The 20,363-nt window shown below is 41.2% G+C and overlaps 2 protein-coding genes across 9 annotated transcripts in view; both read right to left on the bottom strand.

The window, feature by feature from the left end:
* Positions 1–10,052, bottom strand: part of Atac1 (Ada2a-containing complex component 1) — a 30,583-nt gene extending 20,531 nt beyond the window's left edge. Inside the window, exons 1-4 of one of the 7 annotated variants that reach the window (XM_045767078.2) lie at positions 10,031–10,052; positions 6,852–7,039; positions 4,485–4,601; positions 1,867–1,980 (exon numbers count right to left, since the gene is read on the bottom strand). In XM_045767078.2, the coding sequence (XP_045623034.1) occupies positions 1,867–1,980; positions 4,485–4,601; positions 6,852–7,022 (402 nt within the window). In that variant the 5' untranslated portion in view covers positions 7,023–7,039; positions 10,031–10,052. Of the gene's footprint in view, positions 1–1,866; positions 1,981–4,484; positions 4,602–6,851; positions 7,040–7,861; positions 9,964–10,030 lie in introns of those variants that run through there. The other 6 variants (XM_045767077.2, XM_045767075.2, XM_045767076.2 and 3 more) reach the window with 6 other exon arrangements.
* A 6,508-nt stretch (positions 10,053–16,560) lies between these two features.
* Positions 16,561–20,363, bottom strand: part of Frl (formin-like protein) — a 123,599-nt gene continuing 119,796 nt past the window's right edge. For both annotated transcript variants that reach the window (XM_045767086.2, XM_045767082.2), the window contains one exon: positions 16,561–19,798. Coding sequence is in view for 1 of the 2 variants with exons in the window: in XM_045767082.2 (XP_045623038.1) it covers positions 19,589–19,798 (210 nt within the window). In the remaining variant the exon portion in view is untranslated. The remainder of the gene's footprint in view (positions 19,799–20,363) is intronic.

Raw genomic sequence — 20,363 nt, forward strand, 5'->3', positions numbered from 1 at the left:
TCTTAGCACCACCACCTGACAAAAGGCAAGATGAACATGCAGCCTCACAACCCATATTTCAAATAGAAGCTTCAGAGGAAAAGACACTCACTTTTCACTAATAAAGAATGGGGGGGTGTTAAAGAGTCTAAAAAAACTAATTTTCAGAAACTAATAATAATGAACTTTTCATCCATCAAAGGATATGGAACTCACTGACCTGATAAACAGACTTGAAAGCCAACAGAAAGGCAGCTCTCTCTCTTCAGCGATGGGACTATCTAAAACAGTGAAATGACAAAAGGGAAAGCACTGGAAGGGCTATGAGGACAGGATAGGAGCTGGGGTATGAAGATGGAGATAAGGATCAGTTCCCAACAACTTAATCCAAGTGGATGGACTAAGACTTTATCAGCTTCACTTACTTCAAAGATGGATCAGTAGACCAGCAAGGACAAGAAACCGGAGCTGCAGTTTAAGCAGGAAACTCTGTAAATAGTTGGAGACTCTCAAATGGGTGTTCGCCTTTACAAACAGAGATGCTAGCTATTCAAAAGGCTTTGGAACAGGCTCTTGCTGAACACCGACAACATGTTATCATACATACAGATTCGAGAACTGCCATTAAAACCTTGCAACAAGAACACATATGTAATAACATCCATCTGATCACAAATGTCATATCATTAATGCAAACACTCAAACGACAAGGCTGACAGGTACTTATCAACTGGGTGCCAAGTCATGTGGGACTAATAGGAAATGACATTGCAGACGAAGCTGCAAAACTTGCAACTAAGAAAAGAAATGTAGACATTTACATACACAGAGTCTATCACAGATTAAGAATGTAATTAGAAACAGAGCAATGCAAAAGATGTACAGTGACCACAACACAGCAGTTACAACATCAGGATCTGGGGGTTGGTACAAGAATTCAACCAACTACGAACCACTTAGTTTCATGAAAGGGAGCAGTAGAACAACAGAAGTACACTTACATCGCACCAGACTTGGATACACATGTGCATGGGAAATAGGCTTACAGGTTCTGGAAGATGAGAGGAAATGTCAGCACTGTGGAGAAATGCCCGATAAACCACTGGAACATTATCTAACAAAGTGCAGAGTTACAAACCCATTAAGATTTCAACTTTGATTCAACAGAACAAAAGTTGTTAAACACGTGGGACAAAATCTTACTGAAGCGACCATACGAGTCATAAATACTCATACTCCACCCAAGTAAAACAAAAACAAGCATTACTTAGTGGGCCAGCCAGAGGTTTAGGGCCTGTGCAGGAATATCCCTGGAAAAAAAAAAAAAAAAAAAACTTACTGGTAGGTGGAAGGTGAGCCACCTGGAGATGGAAACAAATCCTCACTAATTGAGAAAAAGAACCGACATCAAACCAATACCAAAGCCCAAAAAGACCCACTCCACTCAAACTGTTCTGTATGATGCTCCACAGCTTGTTTTTTTCTACATACAGGACCTTTAAATATGATTTGTGCAATATGAATAAATTGTCTTAGAAAAACAGAAACCCTAGTGTAAATTGAGAACTGCCTGTGACAATGGGGCAATTACACATTCTGAATGTCAATTAGGATACAGTATTCAGTACTTTTGCCTTAGTGAGTATCCAAGTGGAATAGCTCAAAAATAGAGTTAAGTGTAGGTTATATGACATTCAATGGTTGAATAGTATAATTTTATGGGACACAGCTTCATCCTTTGGATTTCACGTAAGTTATAAATTAATGGTATAACAATAGCTCACTGCATAATGACTTCACAATTGGAAAGTGTAATTTAAAGTGAAATTCAGACATCTGAATGTAAACCAAATTAATTTAGTTTGTAAAGAGATCTTTAAATGTTACCGGAGTTGGCTGCTGTGCGGCGAGGCTCTCTTGAAGAACTCGTTTCCGTGTCTTTGGTCTCATTCCCTGCATAATTGACTTGACGTTATATTTCTCCCAGTCAATATGTGGAATCTAATCAATAGAAAAATTATTAAGCAAAAATGCAATGTACATCGTAATGAAATGTCCTTATCTGGGCAGCACTTTGAGAGTTCTGCTCAGATTACATCACCATAATAAATAAGAGAATAAATATTCTAGGCTCCTAATGACTTAATCCATTAAGGACAGATACCCCTGCAAATCATTTTGCCATCTTTATGAGGGTGAGAAGCTTGTAAGAATCAGACATTGGCCTACTTCAGAGGTAAACCAGCCACAAAAAACTGCGAGACATTGAAACACACGCCCTCCTCCACGCAATATTTGGCAACACTGAATTGCCAAATCCAACTTAAAAAGAATCAGATAACCACAAATCTGCTACCCCAACCATCACAAGATAGTGGCCTGATCCACTCAAGGCCCAGGAAAAACAACCACTTCACTCTTGAGTCCAAGCAATCCCTGCCAAACTTAAAAAAGATGGGATAAAGGTATTGGAACAAAAAGAAACTATTGAAGTGCTGCCCATAGAGGGGCATTTCATTACACTAAATGCTTTATTTCTGAGCTAGCCCCCTTGATAGCTACCATGAGATTCCTTCCTACAGCAACTTGAAGAGAAATTGAACACTACATCTGAAACAAAATAATGTAATACATAAACAAAATGTGGATTTGAAACGTCCACATACAGGTATTTATGACAGTAATAGCTACAACAACAGCCTGTCCTTTTAAGGTTTCCTAACATAAAAAAATCTGTCATACTAAAGTGCCCTTATCCTAACCTACCAGTGGATCCAAAACAGAAAATGGGAGTGTGTGTAAATTTTGCGAGCCACTACCATTTTCTAGTACGGCGATTTTTGGCTTTAGGTCGAGTATACGTCAAAATGTGATGTTCTATTAGGAGGACAGGTTGACCATTTTCTAGAATGACGATTTTTGGCTTTAGGTAAAGTATACGTCAAAATGCGATGTTTTACTAGAACGGGTTGACCAGGACTGTGAAAAGGAGAAGATGGATATCAAACTCGAGTCAGGCAGCCTAATGTTACATAGTAACACCAAAACGAAGTAAATCTGGAAATAAATGAGCTTCTAGCACCTTGTCAAAATAGGATAAAAAATGCTGTCGAAGCAGCAAACTTCTTGAGGTTGCCGAGATCTTGGGTTTAAAAATAGTCCCCCAGAATAATTTAATTTGACTACCTAGAAAACAATCTGGGAGAACCTGGCCTTTGTATACAACAGCCTAGCATGAGGATTAAGGAACTGGGAATCAGAGGAGCTGTTCTGATTCTTGTAGCTCTCAAATAATGATAAACAGGTGCCACAGGTGCTCATGAGATTTGAAGTGAGTCAGAGCTGATGAACTGGGGAGAGGAAGAGCTAAACAATGAGGCCACACATTTACCAAAGACTGAACTTATGAATCTTCCAAGAAAAAGAATGGAAGATCAAAAGGAAGAGGTGCACTCTGGTGCTCGAAACATGCCTGAAACTAGCAAGCTGCGAAAGAATCCATGGCTTGCAGACACATGGACTGAATTGAAGCACATGCAAGCCAGTCATAAAGATGGGTCAAGACATGAACCCACAAAAGATGTAGGTGGGTTATAACTACTCTTGCTAACCTGGTAAAGATCCAAGGAGCCAGATTCAAGCAAAAAGATAAAGCCTTTAAGTTGTAAGCTAGATGCCCCACAATGAACTTTAATCAGTCCCTTGAACCTCAGATGAATAGGAACATGCCAGTATGCATCCTTCAGGTCCATGGACACCATAAAGAAATCTTTCAGCAACACCAGATGGATCTGAGCTAATAAGGTCACGTGAAAGTTCGGACAAGGAATAAAACTGTTCAATCCGGAGGGGCTGAAAATGTACCATAGATTCACCAAGTGCTGCATGGGGATCAGGAACAACCAAGACACCCATCAAAGGGAGGTAGTTAACTCAATCACACTGGTAACCGACCATCATGGTAACCTTGCACAGTTGAGGAGGATGATTCCTGACCCAAGACCCCTGAATCTAAAAGTGAAAAGTGGACCACCACAATCACCAGACTCTGGGAAACAATCCCCCCAGAAATCCCACAAATCATGGGACCAGGAACTGCCAACTTCCTAAACCTACTGTAACTCCTGTTACTCATTATGGATGGGGTACTGCGGTGAAGACTGTCGTTGAGAGAAGTCACACAGAGCACAGGCCAAAACAACAGAGACATGTAGGATAATGGTAATGCAGGCTACTTGTAACTAAAACCATCCTACTTGCAAAACTACCAAACACACCTTGTAAAAAATTGTATTTAAACTACAGATACAGCGTTTTTTAATAATGAATGTGAATAAGTGAAGTTGCTCTGCATTCATTATAAAAAGAGGTCTCAGATTCTGAAGGTTATACTTTAAGCTTACTATACTGAATAAGTAAACTGAATGAATTTTCATATTATCATTTTTACATTAATTTATTTAGCATAGTAAGTACTTGATTGCTCTTTATAAGTATTTACATACCTGAGTGATATCCTGTGGCCCGGGAAGATTCAAACAAACACCATTTTGGAGTGCCGTTACAAATGTTAAAGGATCTTTTAAGGCTTCCTCTCTAGCCTCTTGCAGTTGCTCCATATCCTTAGACAGTAAATAATTAGAATACTACTGGTAACTAATGTATATTTACAGAGCAACAAAATACTCAATTCCTAAGGCTATCAAAACTGGCACTGTATTTTTTATCGAAGAAGCCATACAACATACAGAACATGTAAATGCATGGAGGCTGGAGAGGTAATCACCAGAGCCTACTAAATTATTGTTTTCAGTACACAGTGCTTCTTATCAAGGACAAACTAAAAATAAATTATTACAACAATCATGCCATAATAAGCTTCTTGAAGTTAAGATGTGTACAGTAAGTCTAATTAACAAATAATGTGTAACACTGATTCAAGATGTAAACAAAATATACAAATTTGTATCCTCCTAAAATACACAGATTAAATGGGGTCTCTCAACACTGATCAATTTAAAATTGTCTGGCAAGGTTTTTATAAAACAGCTAAACCTATACTGTACTACTGTTTATGTCTCAATTTTCCTTACTTTCCACTTTATGAGATTGGGAGGCATCAACTCTGAGAAAGAGAGCATTGAGTGTAATGTTATTAGATCACTGGCATGGCCAGGGGCCAGATTCGCGAAGCAGTTACGCAAGCACTTACGAACCTGTATATCTTTTCTCAATTTTTGGGGGCTTTGTTTACAATTATTAAACAGTTAATGAGCTCCAAAGCACCAGGAGGCTGTTTATAACAATAACAGTTGATTGGGAAGTTTTCATGCTTGTAAACTATTTAATAAATGTAACCAAAGCCGTCAAAGTTTGAGGAAAGATGCATACGTTTGTAAGTACTTGCGTAACTGCTTCGTGAATCTGGCCCCAGGGTACTGTGAGTAGGCCTTGCTCCTGGGTGACATTTTGACCCACTCAAGAGGAAATATCCTTCAAATATTTAGAGAAGGAAGGTCCAGTCAACCTTACATTTCATTGAAACAGGACAGAGGCAGAAAAGACCATACATAAGCACATTCAGTACTCTGCAACTATAGATGACATTGAGGGCTAAATCCCAAGAATCTAGAAGCACTGCTTCCACCAGAATCCAATCACATCTAAAATGAACCAAGACTTTGCTAAGATTTTCTTGCCCCTAGAAATAGAAGAGACATTAACCTGAAGGAAATGGTTCACAACACTGTACTCACACTTCTGTCACAAATGACAGTGAGGATTAGAAAGACTGACAACTGGGCAGGATACAAACATCCGAGAGGGCAGGAGCACCTGCTTGCTTGCTTGATGGGGTTCTGGGAGTTCTACTCCCAAGCATGGCCTGAGGCCAGGCTTGACTTGTGAGAGTTTGGTCCACCAGGCTGTTGCTTGGAGCGGCCCGCAGGCCCACATACCCACCACAGCCTGGCTGATCTGGAACTTCTCTTAGAAAACAGTCCAGTTTTCTGCACAGTTTCCAGCAAAGCCCAGTAGATGCCCCTGATGACCAGCTGAAGGGCACAGAATACCTGGGCTTAACTACTACTATTTAGATCACTGGCATGACTGGGCAGGCTTATCTAAACTTGATCACAAAAGAGAAGTCCCCCTTCTGAAGAGCACTCTTGCAGAGCACAGAAGAGAAACTTCCCTCTTAAGAGCACTCCACTACAAGGAAAAGGCCTTTAGGCAAAGGGATACATGACAGCAGGATAGTGAAACCATCATGAGTATCACAACCATCCCCTAAGGAAGCAAGATCCCCTCAGAGAGAAGTGGGAAAAATAAATAAGGACCAACCACCCCATCCAAAAGACATTGAGCTCACCACACCAAACTTTAGATTCTTGTATATTTTTTCTTTAAACAGTGTGAACTTGCTTAACCGAACTACAGTATATGGTGGAGAGATTGGTTAGTTGTGTAATGTATTTCATCCAATCCATCAGACACCGGGCTTACATCCACTGTAATGTTCATCTAGGTTTGTCACTTCATAAACCACTTTTCCCCAATACTAAATTAAATAGTACTGTACCGTATGTTACAAAATTAATTTATCATGCATTCTTCGTTTTGACCATGGCATATGATAGAATAAACATTGGTGAACAATTCCATTTAAAAATTATAACTACAGTATATGACAATTATTCACCAGTGCACACATTATGTAATGACCAGAATTTGAACAAAAATTCAGCCAATCTTGATAAATTAAATTTTTTTTATTTATAATGCATTCAAATGCCTTAACTTACACTGTTGCTTACAACATTCTTTGCTTAACTGTAAATGTTGAATATATCACACAAAATGTGTTTAGTTACCTTAACAGCCTTTGCACGTTGTGCTTGTAGTCTGACCATTGCCTTGATCAACTGTTGGTAGTCACTGTTGTCCTTCAGGGCTAAAGGGTCAGATTCAAAGTAATATTCTCCAACCTCTTCATCTGCACCAGGCAGTGGCGGCAGCTCCATACTAGATGAAACTTCTGACATAATCAAATTGATATCACCTGCAGAAAGATTTCAAATAATGTTACCACACAAAGCCTTAAATCTGCAAGCCTTCAAAGTTATTATGTTAAATGAATAACTTATGGTAATAGAAACAAACAAGCCTTATTGTGAACCCTTGCTGTGTGTGAGAATTATATTCCTGGAAAACTTGTGCAGATCAAACTTAGGCTCACTTTACATAAAATAAATATAACTACTGTATATTCAAGAGCTCATAACCATTATTCTCCACATTTTTTCCGAGACAGAGAAACCAGATTCCCACCTCCCACAAGGGACCAGCTGTTAGATTATTTTGGACACCCAGCAATCCTAGATGATATAAATATCAGATAATATTTGATCACTAAGTAGCTAAACAAATATCACAAGCTTAACAGCAAAATCATGATGGCTCCCCTTTAAATCAACCCAAGCTGGGCAAAAATGCTGTAATGTTTTCCAGTAATGTCTGATGTAACAAGTGCCAGATGTCCACCATATCCCAAAAACACCAGGAACCCTTCAAGATGGGGTACAGTAAAATTGTACACATTTTAAACAAAGATTGGTAATAAATTATTAAAATCATATGTGAATAGATTAGGTTGCAATGGATTTGATTAGTTTTTGTTGGGTAAGATTGAAATAAGATAAAAATTGAATTAGGTAGGATTAAAAATTCAATGTTAAACCACCTCCGGCACATTGACCCCTGGTACCTCTTGGCCAAACCAGCACCACACACTCGACATCCACCCCAAGAACTAACCAGGAAATGTTAAAAAAATATATATTATCAACTCTCATGTGAACCCAGGCATTGTATCATTAAGTACCTTTGACCATGAATGCTGAACAGTACTAAGGAGATCCACTGGCAATATGTTTTGGTCAGCAACAGGTAGAGCACTAGCCAAATGGCCACTCTGGATCGAAGGTGAACTAGGAATCATGCAGTGCTCTTGCTGTTCTTGGCAAGCTACCTCCTCCTGTTAGATGTTCTTTATGGCACATGCAGTTTGCATGACATTTACTCTTCCCAATAACTGCACCAGTGGTAATGCGAGATGCATCACAGTGGCATGTCAGTGTTAATTATTTGACAAGAAAAATGTTGGTGTTGTTGCCAGTTGATACAAGTTAATTACAAGAATGTAAGAACTCTTTGTATATACAGTACTGGTATAAAAAAAAAAAGGGGCATGATGTGTTGATGGCATCAGTTGATCATTGCTGTTCTTTATAGATAATGGAAAAATCAAAGCTCAAAGGTTGGCTGAAAAAAAAAATGCTGTGCCTCACAGTAGATAAGTGCACGATATGGAGGAGGCTCAGTGACACCCTAGTCTCCCCAAGGGAGATGATTGCTAGATCCACACCCTACACAGAGAACCAACTAGAAGACTATTGACACCCAGGGACCCCCAGATGACAATGTATCGGGCTTCCTGTGGGTAGGCGAACAAAGTCTAAGCCAAACTGCTATACTGTATCATGAAGGCCTCTTCAATATTGTAAACCCAAATAGGCAAAATTCAGCTACATGGCCCTATGATCAGAAGGAGAGCAGGAGCACAGGGGTCGTGGCTGAATGGACAGCGCTTGGGACTCGTAATCCCAGGGTCCGGGTTCAATCCCGGCTGTCGGTGGAAACAGATGGGCAGAGTTTCTTTCACCCTGATACCTAGATATCTGATACCTAGATACTGTTACCTAGCAGTAAATAGGTACCTGGGAGTTAGACTGCTGTTACAAGCTGCTTCCTGGGGGTGTGTATGGGGGGGGGGGGGAATTTAGTTAGTAGTTAGTAATAGTTGATTGATTGACAGTCGAGAGGCGGGCCGAAAGAGCAGAGCAACCCCTGCAAGCACAACTAGGTGAATACAAGATACCCACCACAACCTGAGGGCACAACAGGAGTCCATCAATACTCATCAACTCACGGCACCTAACTCATCTTATTATGTATACATACATATTGTACCTAGTAGCCAGAATGCAGTTACTTGGCCTACTATGCAATGCCCGATTTGCCTAAAGCCAAGTTTTCCTGAATTTATATATTTTTCGATTTTTTTTTCATATGAAATAATAAAGCTATCCATTTCATTAGGTATGAGTCAAGTTCTTTTCATTTGAGTTAAAACTAACATAGATATATGACCGAACATAACCAACCTAACCTTACCTTACCTAACCTAACCTAACCAACCTTAACCTAACCTAAATTAATATAAGTCAATAATTTATGCTCTTAACTTAATATAGTAACAATATTTAAAATAAACTAATTGGAAACAATATTTTGAAAATAAAGAAAATCACTCGGTCTATTAGGCAAATCAGGCCTTGCATAGTAGGCCGAGAAGTGCGTTCTGGCTACTAGGTACAACATATATATGTAATTCATATGTATGGCCACGTCTGTGGTAGAAAATAATGAAAACCAACCGTATAAGGCCTAGCCAGCGTGGCCACCCACCTTGCCTGTGACCCCAGACTAGTGGGGAGAGAGGCCATGAAGACGGCTGCCAGGCTGTAATATTATCTCTTACATTAAGGACCTGCCCGAAACTAGTGGCTTTACAAGATTGTGAATACCATGCTATGTATCCTCACAAACCCAATGTAACTTCTTGTATACAAGTAAATAAATTATAGTCCAAAGTGTGCTAACTGCCTTCGATTGGAGAACTGCTCGTTACGGACACCAGACACTTGAACGAAGCTCGTTTTCTCTTCCTGAAAAGCGTTTATATATATATGTATTGTTATTCTAAGCTGTATTAGCTCAAGGTTAGGATGGGATCAGTTGGGTTGGTTTGGGTTGAGTTAAGTTAACAAAAATCCGCGGGAAGAATTATCTCGTGTTCCGTTCCATTAGTGAGGCGGAATCGCCCCTCCACTCTCGGTCGGGACGGTCGCGCGCCTCCTCCTCCTCCTCCTCTCTCACACACAGGCATGTCTCCTGGTAAGGAAATTTAGTAATGTTTCGTTTTACTTACGTTAATAATGTATTTGTTGTTAGTTAGTAGGTAGAGCTTGTCAGTTATGGTGGGACGCCAATGTGTGATGTTGAAACCTCTGGTATTAAGTTAGTTTAGTTCATTTATTATGCGCCCCATACCCATCTTGTGGGCGGTAGTGGAAAGGGTTACAGAGGCACCTAATGAGCTCAGGGACTGAACCCCACAATTCATTTAGCTAAGCAAGTTACAATCTTGCAAGAAATTTAGTAATGTTTCGTTTTACTTACGTTAATAATGTATTTGTTGTTAGTTAGTAGGTAGAGCTTGTCAGTTATGGTGGGACGCCAATGTGTGATGTTGAAACCTCTGGTATTAAGTTAGTTTAGTTCATTTATTATGCGCCCCATACCCATCTTGTGGGCGGTAGTGGAAAGGGTTACAGAGGCACCTAATGAGCTCAGGGACTGAACCCCACAATTCATTTAGCTAAGCAAGTTACAATCTTGATGAACTAGTTACAAAATTCAATACAAGTCGTCACATCAACAATGGGTTCGAGATCGACCACAAGTACAGTTTCTAAATTAAGCAACTAACTGACATATGTGGAGAGCTAATGTCACAATTTTTATGTTATTATACAGATAATATGAGTTGGCACTTGAACTGCTGGCTTAAAGTTTAATTTCAAAGGAACGCATCTGAGGTAAGAGATATGGGACAACCAAGACAAACAAGTGTCATAGATTAACCCCAAAAGCTTCACAGAATCTTTGTATATATGGGGATAACCATAAAGTGACAAAGAAGGACGAAGGATGACATAGTTTAGAGTAAAAGTCATAGCACAAGTCTTAGTTGCAGAGAACTTGAAGCCATGATGGGTGCCCCAAGACAACACGGCATCAATCGCAAGTTGAAACCGCCGTCGGAGAGGCGAATCATTACCTCGACAGCAAAGAGTAAGATCGTTGACATAAAGAGCAGAGAAGATAGCAGAAGGGACGAAAGAAGACCATTGAGGGCAACCAGAAAGAGTAGTGCTCGGAACACTACCTTGGGGTACACCTTCATATTGCAGACAAGAGGCAGAGAGTGTGGTATCAAGCCTGACTCGAAAGAAACGACGAGAGAGGAAGCTTTGGAGGAAGAGAGGGAGATTATCACGAAGGCCAAAAGAACGAAGTTGGGACAGCATATGGTATCTCCAGGTTATCTTGAGGTTATCTTGAGATGATTTCGGGGCTCTTTAGTGTCCCCGCGGCCCGGTCCTCGACCAAGCCTAGCTCCACCCCCAGGAAGCAGCCCGTGACAGCTGACTAACACCCAGGTACCTATTTTACTGCTAGGTAACAGGGGGCATAGGGTGAAAGAAACTCTGCCCAATGTTTCTCGCCGGCGCCTGGGATCGAACCCAGGACCACAGGATCACAAGTCCAGCTCGGCCGACCGGCTCCAGGTTGTCATAAGCCTTTTCCAGGTCAAAAAGGACAAAAACAACGGAGGTCTCCACAGCAAAAACAGTACGAATATAGACCTCTGAGTTCACCGGGACATCAGTTGTGCTGCAGCACTTGCGAAAACCAAATTGAGGAGGAGAGGTGTGATGGTGGTGTTCCAAGAACCACATCAGACGAACATTTACCATACGCTCAAAGAGTTTGCAGACACAACTCGTGAGGGCAATAGGGTGGAAGTCCTTACGGGATGTCCCGAGAGACCCCGGGTTCCGAATAGGAAGTACAACGGCATCGAGCCAGTCCTCATGGGCAGACGACGACTCCCAGACCTGGTTATACAGACTCGGTAAATACCGAGACGTGCAAGGAGGGAGATGGCGAAGCATCTCATGATGAATGTCATTCGAACCCGCTGTCATAGAACCGCAGAGGGCCAGGGCAGACGAAGTCAGAAAGAGAGAATGGATCGTTATAGGGAAGGCGGAAATGAGTGCGGAAATCTAAGGGATGAGATTCAAGAATGGGCTTACGAAGAAGGAAGGATTGAGGAAGATGAGAACCAGAGCTAACAGAAGAAAAGTGGGAAACCAGTTCGGTCGCGACCTGCACTGGGTCCACCACAAGAGTACCACAGAGGTGAAGAACCGGCGAGATATCTGGAACGAACTTGCCTGCAATCTTGCAGATCATCTTCCAGATCTGTGGTAGAGGAGTATTGGACGTAATGGTGGAAACGTAAGATTTCCAACTCTCATGCCTAGCTGCACGGATGGTCCTACGGGCCACCGCACTTGCTTTCCGAAACAAAATAAAAGAATCAGCCGTCTGTTGGCGTCGGTGTTTCTTCCAGGCTGCACACTTACAGCGGACAGCCCGAGCACAGTCCGCATTCCACCAGGGAACGCACTTCTGCGTGCCCCGGGAGGTAGAGCGAGGAATAGAGCAGAGGGCAGCACCGAAGACGGTCATAAAAAAGGAGGGCGCGAGGAAGAGGCAGAGAGGAGAGGTCAGCGAGAGTAGCATGGAGGGTGAATAGGTTTCAGTCAGCTTTGGCAAACTGCCACCTAGGGAAGGAGAGGGGAGGGTGGAAAGAGAAAAAGAAATAAGGATGGGGAAATAGTCGCTGTTATGGAGGTCATCAAGAACCCGCCACTTGAGATCTAAGTAAAGGGACGACGAGCAGAGAGAAAGATCAAGACAGGAAAGGGTGCGAGTTTGAGAGTCTACATGGGTGGGCTCACCAGAATTCAGAAGACGGAAGAAGAGAGGACGAACGGTTCGAGAAGGTGACCTCGGGTGTTTGTCTGAACATCATCCCAGAGGGTATGTCGACAGTTGAAATCACCCAACAGGAGCACTGGCTCCGGCAAGGAGTCCAGGAGGTGCTTAACATTAGGAAGGGAAAGCGGGACATTTGAGAGGAGATAAATAGAACAGACTGTATACCATTTACTCACAAAAACACGGGCAGCAGAACAATGGATAGACGATGGAAACAGTAGGGGGACGAAGGGAAGATCAATACAAATCAAGAGAGCAGTAGAGTTATGGGCCCCAGCCAGAGCTGGGGGGGAGGAAGAAAGGAATAACCACGAAAGTGACCAGGACGAGCACCAAGCATCGGTTCCGGGAGACAAACACAAAGTGGTGAAAACTATGTAATCAGAAGTTGGCATAAAATCCACGAATATTCCATTGAAGAATAGACATTATCAAAAAGAGAAAGGACAGCAACAGAGAACAATGAAGAAACAAAGGTAAAGAACACAATATATTAAGATCAGGGTCAGTAAAATCCAGGGTTAGGGGGGCATGGGTAAACTGAGTAAGGGTTGAGTGAAGGGAGCGGGAGGACAGACCAGAGGCGGACGGGTAGGGTGTGGAGGAGGGGGAGACAACCTAGAGGGGAGGTCAAGGACAGCAGGAGGAAGGGGGGGAGCAGAAACCGGGGTGTGCACCTCGGCAAGGGCAGCAACTGAGAGGGAATCGGGCTAAAGAAACCTCCATAGCTGGGACAGGGCTGACCACCGAAATGGAAGGGGATGGAGCGAGTGTCAGAGGTGGGGGGGTGAGGATGAAAGCGATGCCTTCTTACTTGCCGGGGAGGACGAAGGAGAGGAGCCAGGCTTACATTTCTGACTCAAAGGGACAGGTGTTCCAGCAACCACGTACTGGGCAACAAACTCAATTGTCTCAACAGATGGTGAACGGGAGTGAACAACATGAAGATTGCTGGGAGGGTTATGGACATCAGCCTGGACAGACAGGCGGAGTGGAGGGCCAAGAGACGGGGGGGGGGAGGGATGGGAAGAAGGATTGGGGAAAGAAGACACAGGAGACATGGCAGACTGGGTAGGAAGGGGGGAAACTTCCGATGGAGAACTAGGAGGGGGCCCCTTCGGGGCAGAAAGTAAAGGAACAGGGGAGGAGGTGGTGGACGTGTCCAGGTCTAAGATCTGGAAACGGTTGTGAGACTAAGTAAGGTGGGAAGGACGAGGAGAGGTAGAACGCAACACGCAAGCGTAGGATACGCCAGCAAAAGGGGTGAGACGGCGAACTTGGCATCTAGCTTCAGGAAAAGGCAGATGATCCCGGTGTCTCAAGTTGGGGACGGCTTCCTCAAGTTTGTAGTGTATACACGAGCGGGAGGGTGGGCCTCACTGCAAATGAGGTAGCAAGCCTGGGTAGAAGTGCACTCGGATTTAGTGATCATCGGCCCCACACATGGGGCATAGATACACAGTACTTGAGCATTTGAGGACACCATGCCCGAACTTCCAGCACTTATTGCAAAGTCTTGGAGAGAGAATCAACTCCTGAACGGAGCATCTAGCACCAGCAAGAATTATAGAGGGCAAAAGGGTCCTACTATCAAAGGTGATTTTCACAACTCGAAGGGGCCGACGGCGACGACCACGAGGGGGTCGAGTGAACGTGTCTACCTGGAGGACACAATGGCCTTGGGCTTTGAGGATATGTTTAATATCCTCATGGCAGTCTTTTAGGTCCCTAACACCAGTTGCAACATGGTGCAGGAGGAGAACAGTGCCAACACTAGCATTTAACCGAGCATTTTTGAAGACCTGAACAGGGGTCTTCCCAATGCAGGACAATGCGGCTAAGTGGGTAGCTGCATCCAGTGAAGGAGCAGCGACGACACGTGTACCTAAACGGGTGGGGTTAAAAGTAACAGAGGCATCCACCAAATCAACAAGGTGTTTATGGAGTGAGAAATTGTCAGGTGTAGAATCCAGAGGGAGATCAAAGTATTTAGCCCACAAAGCAGGACTAAACAAGGCTTGGTACATATTAGTATGGGAAGGGATCGTGCGATTGCGGCCGTGGCGGGGATGGTGTTGAGAACCCCCGAGAGAGAGAGAGAGAGAGAGAGAGAGAAAGGGAGAGGGGAGGGTTAAAAGGTGCAGTAGTCACAATGAGAGACTGAGCCGCACCAGGGGAGGAGGTGGTCACCGCTGGGGGCGTATGGCTCGACCCAACCACAGAGGAGGGAGGGGAGCTGAGGGGAGTAATCAGGAGGGTCAAAGGAGGAGTTAGGTCTGGGCCCAATGTAGCGGGGGCTACAGAGCCCGGTCTTCCAACACAGTCTGACTCGGGGGCTTGGTCGCCCACCCCACGAGCCTGAAGTCATAGGAGGAACGGTATTTATCGACATGAAAATGAGGTAAGACTCGTTCACGAATGTGCCCCCACACCCACCACGGAGCCACAGTTAGAAGCAGGACACCCAACAAGAGACTTAAAGCTGTTCTTGCCGGCACCCCCCTTCCCCAGGGGTGTGTTGAGAGTATTACGCCCCACAAACACCACCTTAAGAACCGTCAGTCCCTCAATCAGGTTCAGTGACAAAAGGAGGATTGACAATAAAAAGAGTCCCCTCGCTAGAGACGTTGGGTACTACAGTTCAACGGGTGCAAGAGTATGCCTCCTCAAACACCCGGGCTTCAAAACAAAAGAAAGCCAAAAGAATGATCAAAACAGGCAAAAGGTCGGCGGGAAATGACAATTTGAAAAAAGATGAGGAGAAAAACAAAACATAAGGAAAAGGAAAAGTTGTCCAGCATAATTTGTGAGGACAGTAGCAGGAGCATAAGGCCACAAAAGGACAGAGGACTGTCCCATGAAGCATCACACCCTGGCAGCTGCCCACCAAGCCCCCTCATGGCAACAATGGGCCGGACGGGGAGGGGGGACAAATGATAGTGGTGCAGACTATCCCAGAAATTCATACCCAAAACAGGAGCAAAGTTGTGCTTCATATGAGAATTTGAAGCACAAGTTTGCTCCAATCTTGGGTATGCACCCCTCATGGATAGCCTGTCCCATCATTCATCAGAATTTTTAACAAGATGGAGAACTGTGTGAAAAGTCTCATCTTTAGTCTTCCTCTTCCCCCCATTATCTCTCTCTCTGAAAAGCAATTACTTGTTGACCAGACCACACACTAGAAGGTTAAGGGTCTTCCTCCAAAATAATCTTTCCTGCCTCTACTCTACACATACTCCGTCTTGTTGAATCGGCTCTAATACACAATGTACCAAACATGAACTCGAGTCCTGGCTTTGTTGCTGTGGACTCTTCCCTTTCACAGTATATACTCAAATGCTCTAATCTTTCTAACAAACGTGAGCTAACATAAGCTTACCTCTTCTATTTATCTTTCTTTCTCTCTCTTCTCCCTTTTTCTGTTCATTGTCTTCTACGCTTCCTTGCTATCCTCTTCTTTTTCCTATTACTACAGTATCTCCTCCTCATTCGGTGGTTATAATAGGAGTTGCCTCGTATGGGCAAATAGGCCCTCTGCAGTTCTTATTATTACTACTATCCCCTCTACTACACCTTACTTTGCTCCTCAGCTCTCTCTTGCCTATTTATTGCCTGTCTCTACTTCATCACAATCGACTTAAGAATGGTCCAGGACGGACCGAAACGTTGTTGTCCCTTAACCTTCTAGTGTGTGGTCTGGTCAACATACTTTAGCCACGTTATTGTGACTCATCGCCTGCAAGCAATTACTTGATCAAAATGCATCAAGCCTGGAGAATGGTATAGCAAACCATTGGTTATGGGTGTAATAACAACTTCACAAATCTTCATCCTTTTATTGATGTGTTTAACAAGAAATAAATTCATAAAAAAGTGCCAGTCACTGCTGTTATTCCTTATTCTGTCTGTGTACATCAGATACAAGCATCCAAGTTAAGCAGTCAGACCTGTCAACCCTGGGGTTTAGAAAACGGTGTACTGCATGCCATGCACTACATTCATTCTAATATATAAATTTACTGTACTGCATGCCATGCACTACATTCATTCTAATATATAAATTTTCTGTACTGCATGTCATACATTTCATTCATTCATTATATATAAAACTATCATAGTATGCATCACTGTACTATAATATTATAACTCCTTCAAAATGTATAAAACACTATAAAGTTTATAAAGTTTTTGAAATATATATACAATGAGTATTTCTAAGAATCTTAAACTCTTAATTTACAAATATATGTACAATTATTTACATTCTTAAAATATAAGGCCTTATTAGGAAGCTTAGGAATCATCTACAACACTTGACAATATATGGGTTAAGTGAAAGTATTTTTACAATCCAGACTAGACTATAGAAGAGCGCTTGCTACAGACATCACATTCAGAAAACCAACTGCATAACCCACTTCAGCACAAGGAGAAAGACAATCATGACCTTTCTTGTATAGATTGTAACATTAATCATGACCTTTCTGATTATAGATTGTAACATTAATAATTACGGTATTCCTAATCTTCTCCATCAACTGATGATATTAAAGTACACTGAAAGTCTATTTTTATAAAGAGGCTTTGGAATATTTATCATACACCTAATGCAATAGGCAATTATCAAAAGGCACAGAGTGACTGGACAGGAAAAGCACAGGGTTAACTTTTAGGACAAGAGATGATAGAAAATTTACATATTTTCTATTTGGGTGTTCTGCAAATTTGTTTCAGATTGTGATCAGTAAGTGATTTCAAACATTATTAATTAATATTTTTTTTTTAAGCAAACATAACTGTAGGCTCATACATTCTAACAATAATGCCCAGCAATAGGAAATCTGTATGTACAAAAATGAGTATCAAAATACACAAAGAAATGCATACTGTTATATACACCAAAAAGTAAGCGATACTTCTATCACATTTAGTAAAGCAAACTTTTGAATTCTTTCCATACATAAATACACTAAAGATAAACAACACTTCAATAAGAATTGTATGGCAAAATTTCATTAAATTCCAGATTTACACATGTCTATGGTGAAGTAAATTTGACTTCATCAACTCATATGAATGAGAACATGAATGGCAAACACACACACACACACACACACACACACACACACACACAGAACTAAGTAAAAGTCTGCTGAATATAGGGTATTCTACAAATGTAACTGCTGTAATGAAATACACATTTTAGAAACAAGTGATGATAAAAAAATGCTTGGTTGAAAATAAGAATTATAAACATGAGAATTTTTTAAAGTTATGCTCTTAACTAATGATGAATACATTATCAAATGTACAGGTATATTTATGAACTGAAGCAGATCATAAATACTTGATTGAATATGACTTAATTGCATTTATTTAATGTAGTAAAAAAATTATTATTGGAATCTAATAACTGAATGGTGTGTCAGGGATATGAGCCCATACTAGTTAATTACTATAATGTTCTTAATTAGGAAGAATGCATTGTATGCACTTAATGCACCTGTTCATTCATGTAAAACAGTCTTAATACCAGATTGTGGAATATTAGAAATAAATATACATTACTGATATTACTACATCTAAATAACAAATCTGAAATAGCTTTTTATTACTATGAAAACAACTGAAGTATTCAGTACCAGTTTTCAACCATAAATGTTTAAATTGTGGGTATATCTTGAGGTTATCTTGAGATGATTTCGGGGCTTTTTAGTGTCCCCGCGGCCCGGTCCTCGACCAGGCCTCCACCCCCAGGAAGCAGTCCATGACAGCTGACTAACACCTAGGTACCTATTTTACTGCTAGGTAACAGGGGCATAGGGTGAAAGAAACTCTGCCCATTGTTTCTCGCCGGCACCTGGGATCAAACCCAGGACCACAGGATCACAAGTCCAGTGTGCTGTCCACTCGGCCGACAGGCTCCAGATACTTTTCAAATGCAGTACATATTTTCTCTTTACTTACCTACTAGTATAAAAACAATCTTTCATAATAAAATACAAACAAAATTTTAAGTTCCATTATTTATCGGAATACCTACTGGCCACAATTCATTGACAAATTTTTACATTGCAACTGTCGATATTTTGGCAGAAATATTAAAAAAAAAAATACCTTCTGATTGTCCCTTGTGCTTTTCTGCAAATTATTCTACTCTACCTCTAAATATGATTAAAAGATGATTAAAAAAGTTACCCCTTTGTAGGCTGCATGTGTTTTCTGTGACTGAATTGGATAAAATATAGCTACAATATAATATTGTGGCTACCAAATGAATAAGAGTAGCAAGTAATTAGCAGATGGAAAGCCATTCAAAGACTAATGGCAATGAAGTCGACTACCTTCAGTGGTAACAATTGTTTAATCACTGTATAATACATAAGGTATAAGAAACAACGTGCATTATACAGCAGTTCGTGAAGATGGAATGCTAGATATATCTAATGAGAAGGTGCATACATATGTAATGCTTAAAACTTATCGTTTCTAAAGTTTTGAGTTCTAAGACCTGAAAATAATATGATAGCTTGCAAAATGTCCAAAAAGTATACCTAACTATTAAAACTGGATTAGCAGTACTTAAATCTTGTTTTATACAAAGTTTTTATATACAAGTATTTGGTTCAGGGTTCATAGGGAATAACCCACACATTGCAATATGTATGTCAATTTTGCTTACATTCACACATTATTGCACTGGAGTATGATCAGTCAAAGTAAAGGTCACCCCATGTTCTTTACTACATAAGTATGACTGATATCAGCAGCCACAGCAGTTTTATTTAACAAGGAAAAAGTACAAATTATTAACTGACAAAGTTTGTGCAGTTTAACCACAATACTGTACTTAAAACTCCATTTCATCAAGGGTGCGAGACAGCCTGACATTTTCATTTCTCTTGCGTTGACTTCTGCGAACAGCATCAGCACGCCGATATGGTTCATTTTTAAGCCCAATTAGGATATCTTCCAATGCTCCATGATAAACATCCTCTTGCGAGAGAAGCCTCTTGTCAGCAACCACGCCGCGAGCTTTCATCTCGCTCATTATTGCCTCCTAAAATAATGAAAAAGTTAGAACTGCATAACATACTGCATGTGATTACATAGAAATCAAAACCAGCTATATATATATATGCAACAATGATCACAAAAATTTAATGAAAAATTGATTACTAAAGAAGAATGAAGATCACAAAGCTCTTCATTCTACTTTGCTCTGATGAAGGCGAATTAGCCGAAAACGCGTTAAGCATTCTCTATTTTTCACATGGTTATTTTATATTTATATATATATATCCAGAAATAAATTTAGATTTATTAAAGTTTGTACTGCAACAAAATACTAGGTAATTCATATTACTGAAAACACTTGCAGAAATACATAACCATCCAGTTTACATTTCAAATAAACAGTATTTAGTAAATAAAATATTAAATTAACCTCCCAATCAAATGTCACATGTGAAATGGTGCAGCTCACACAAGAATATGCTTATTATTCCCCACACCTAACTTGTAATATTCTTTATGCCTAATATCTACAAATTTTGTCAGTACCAGTCTATGTCAATACAGTACTGTATTTGTAATTGCTTCTAATCTGACTAGCTCTTCATTAC

Source organism: Procambarus clarkii, chromosome 89 (assembly GCF_040958095.1).
Source record: "Procambarus clarkii isolate CNS0578487 chromosome 89, FALCON_Pclarkii_2.0, whole genome shotgun sequence".
Lineage (NCBI taxonomy): Eukaryota > Metazoa > Arthropoda > Malacostraca > Decapoda > Cambaridae > Procambarus > Procambarus clarkii.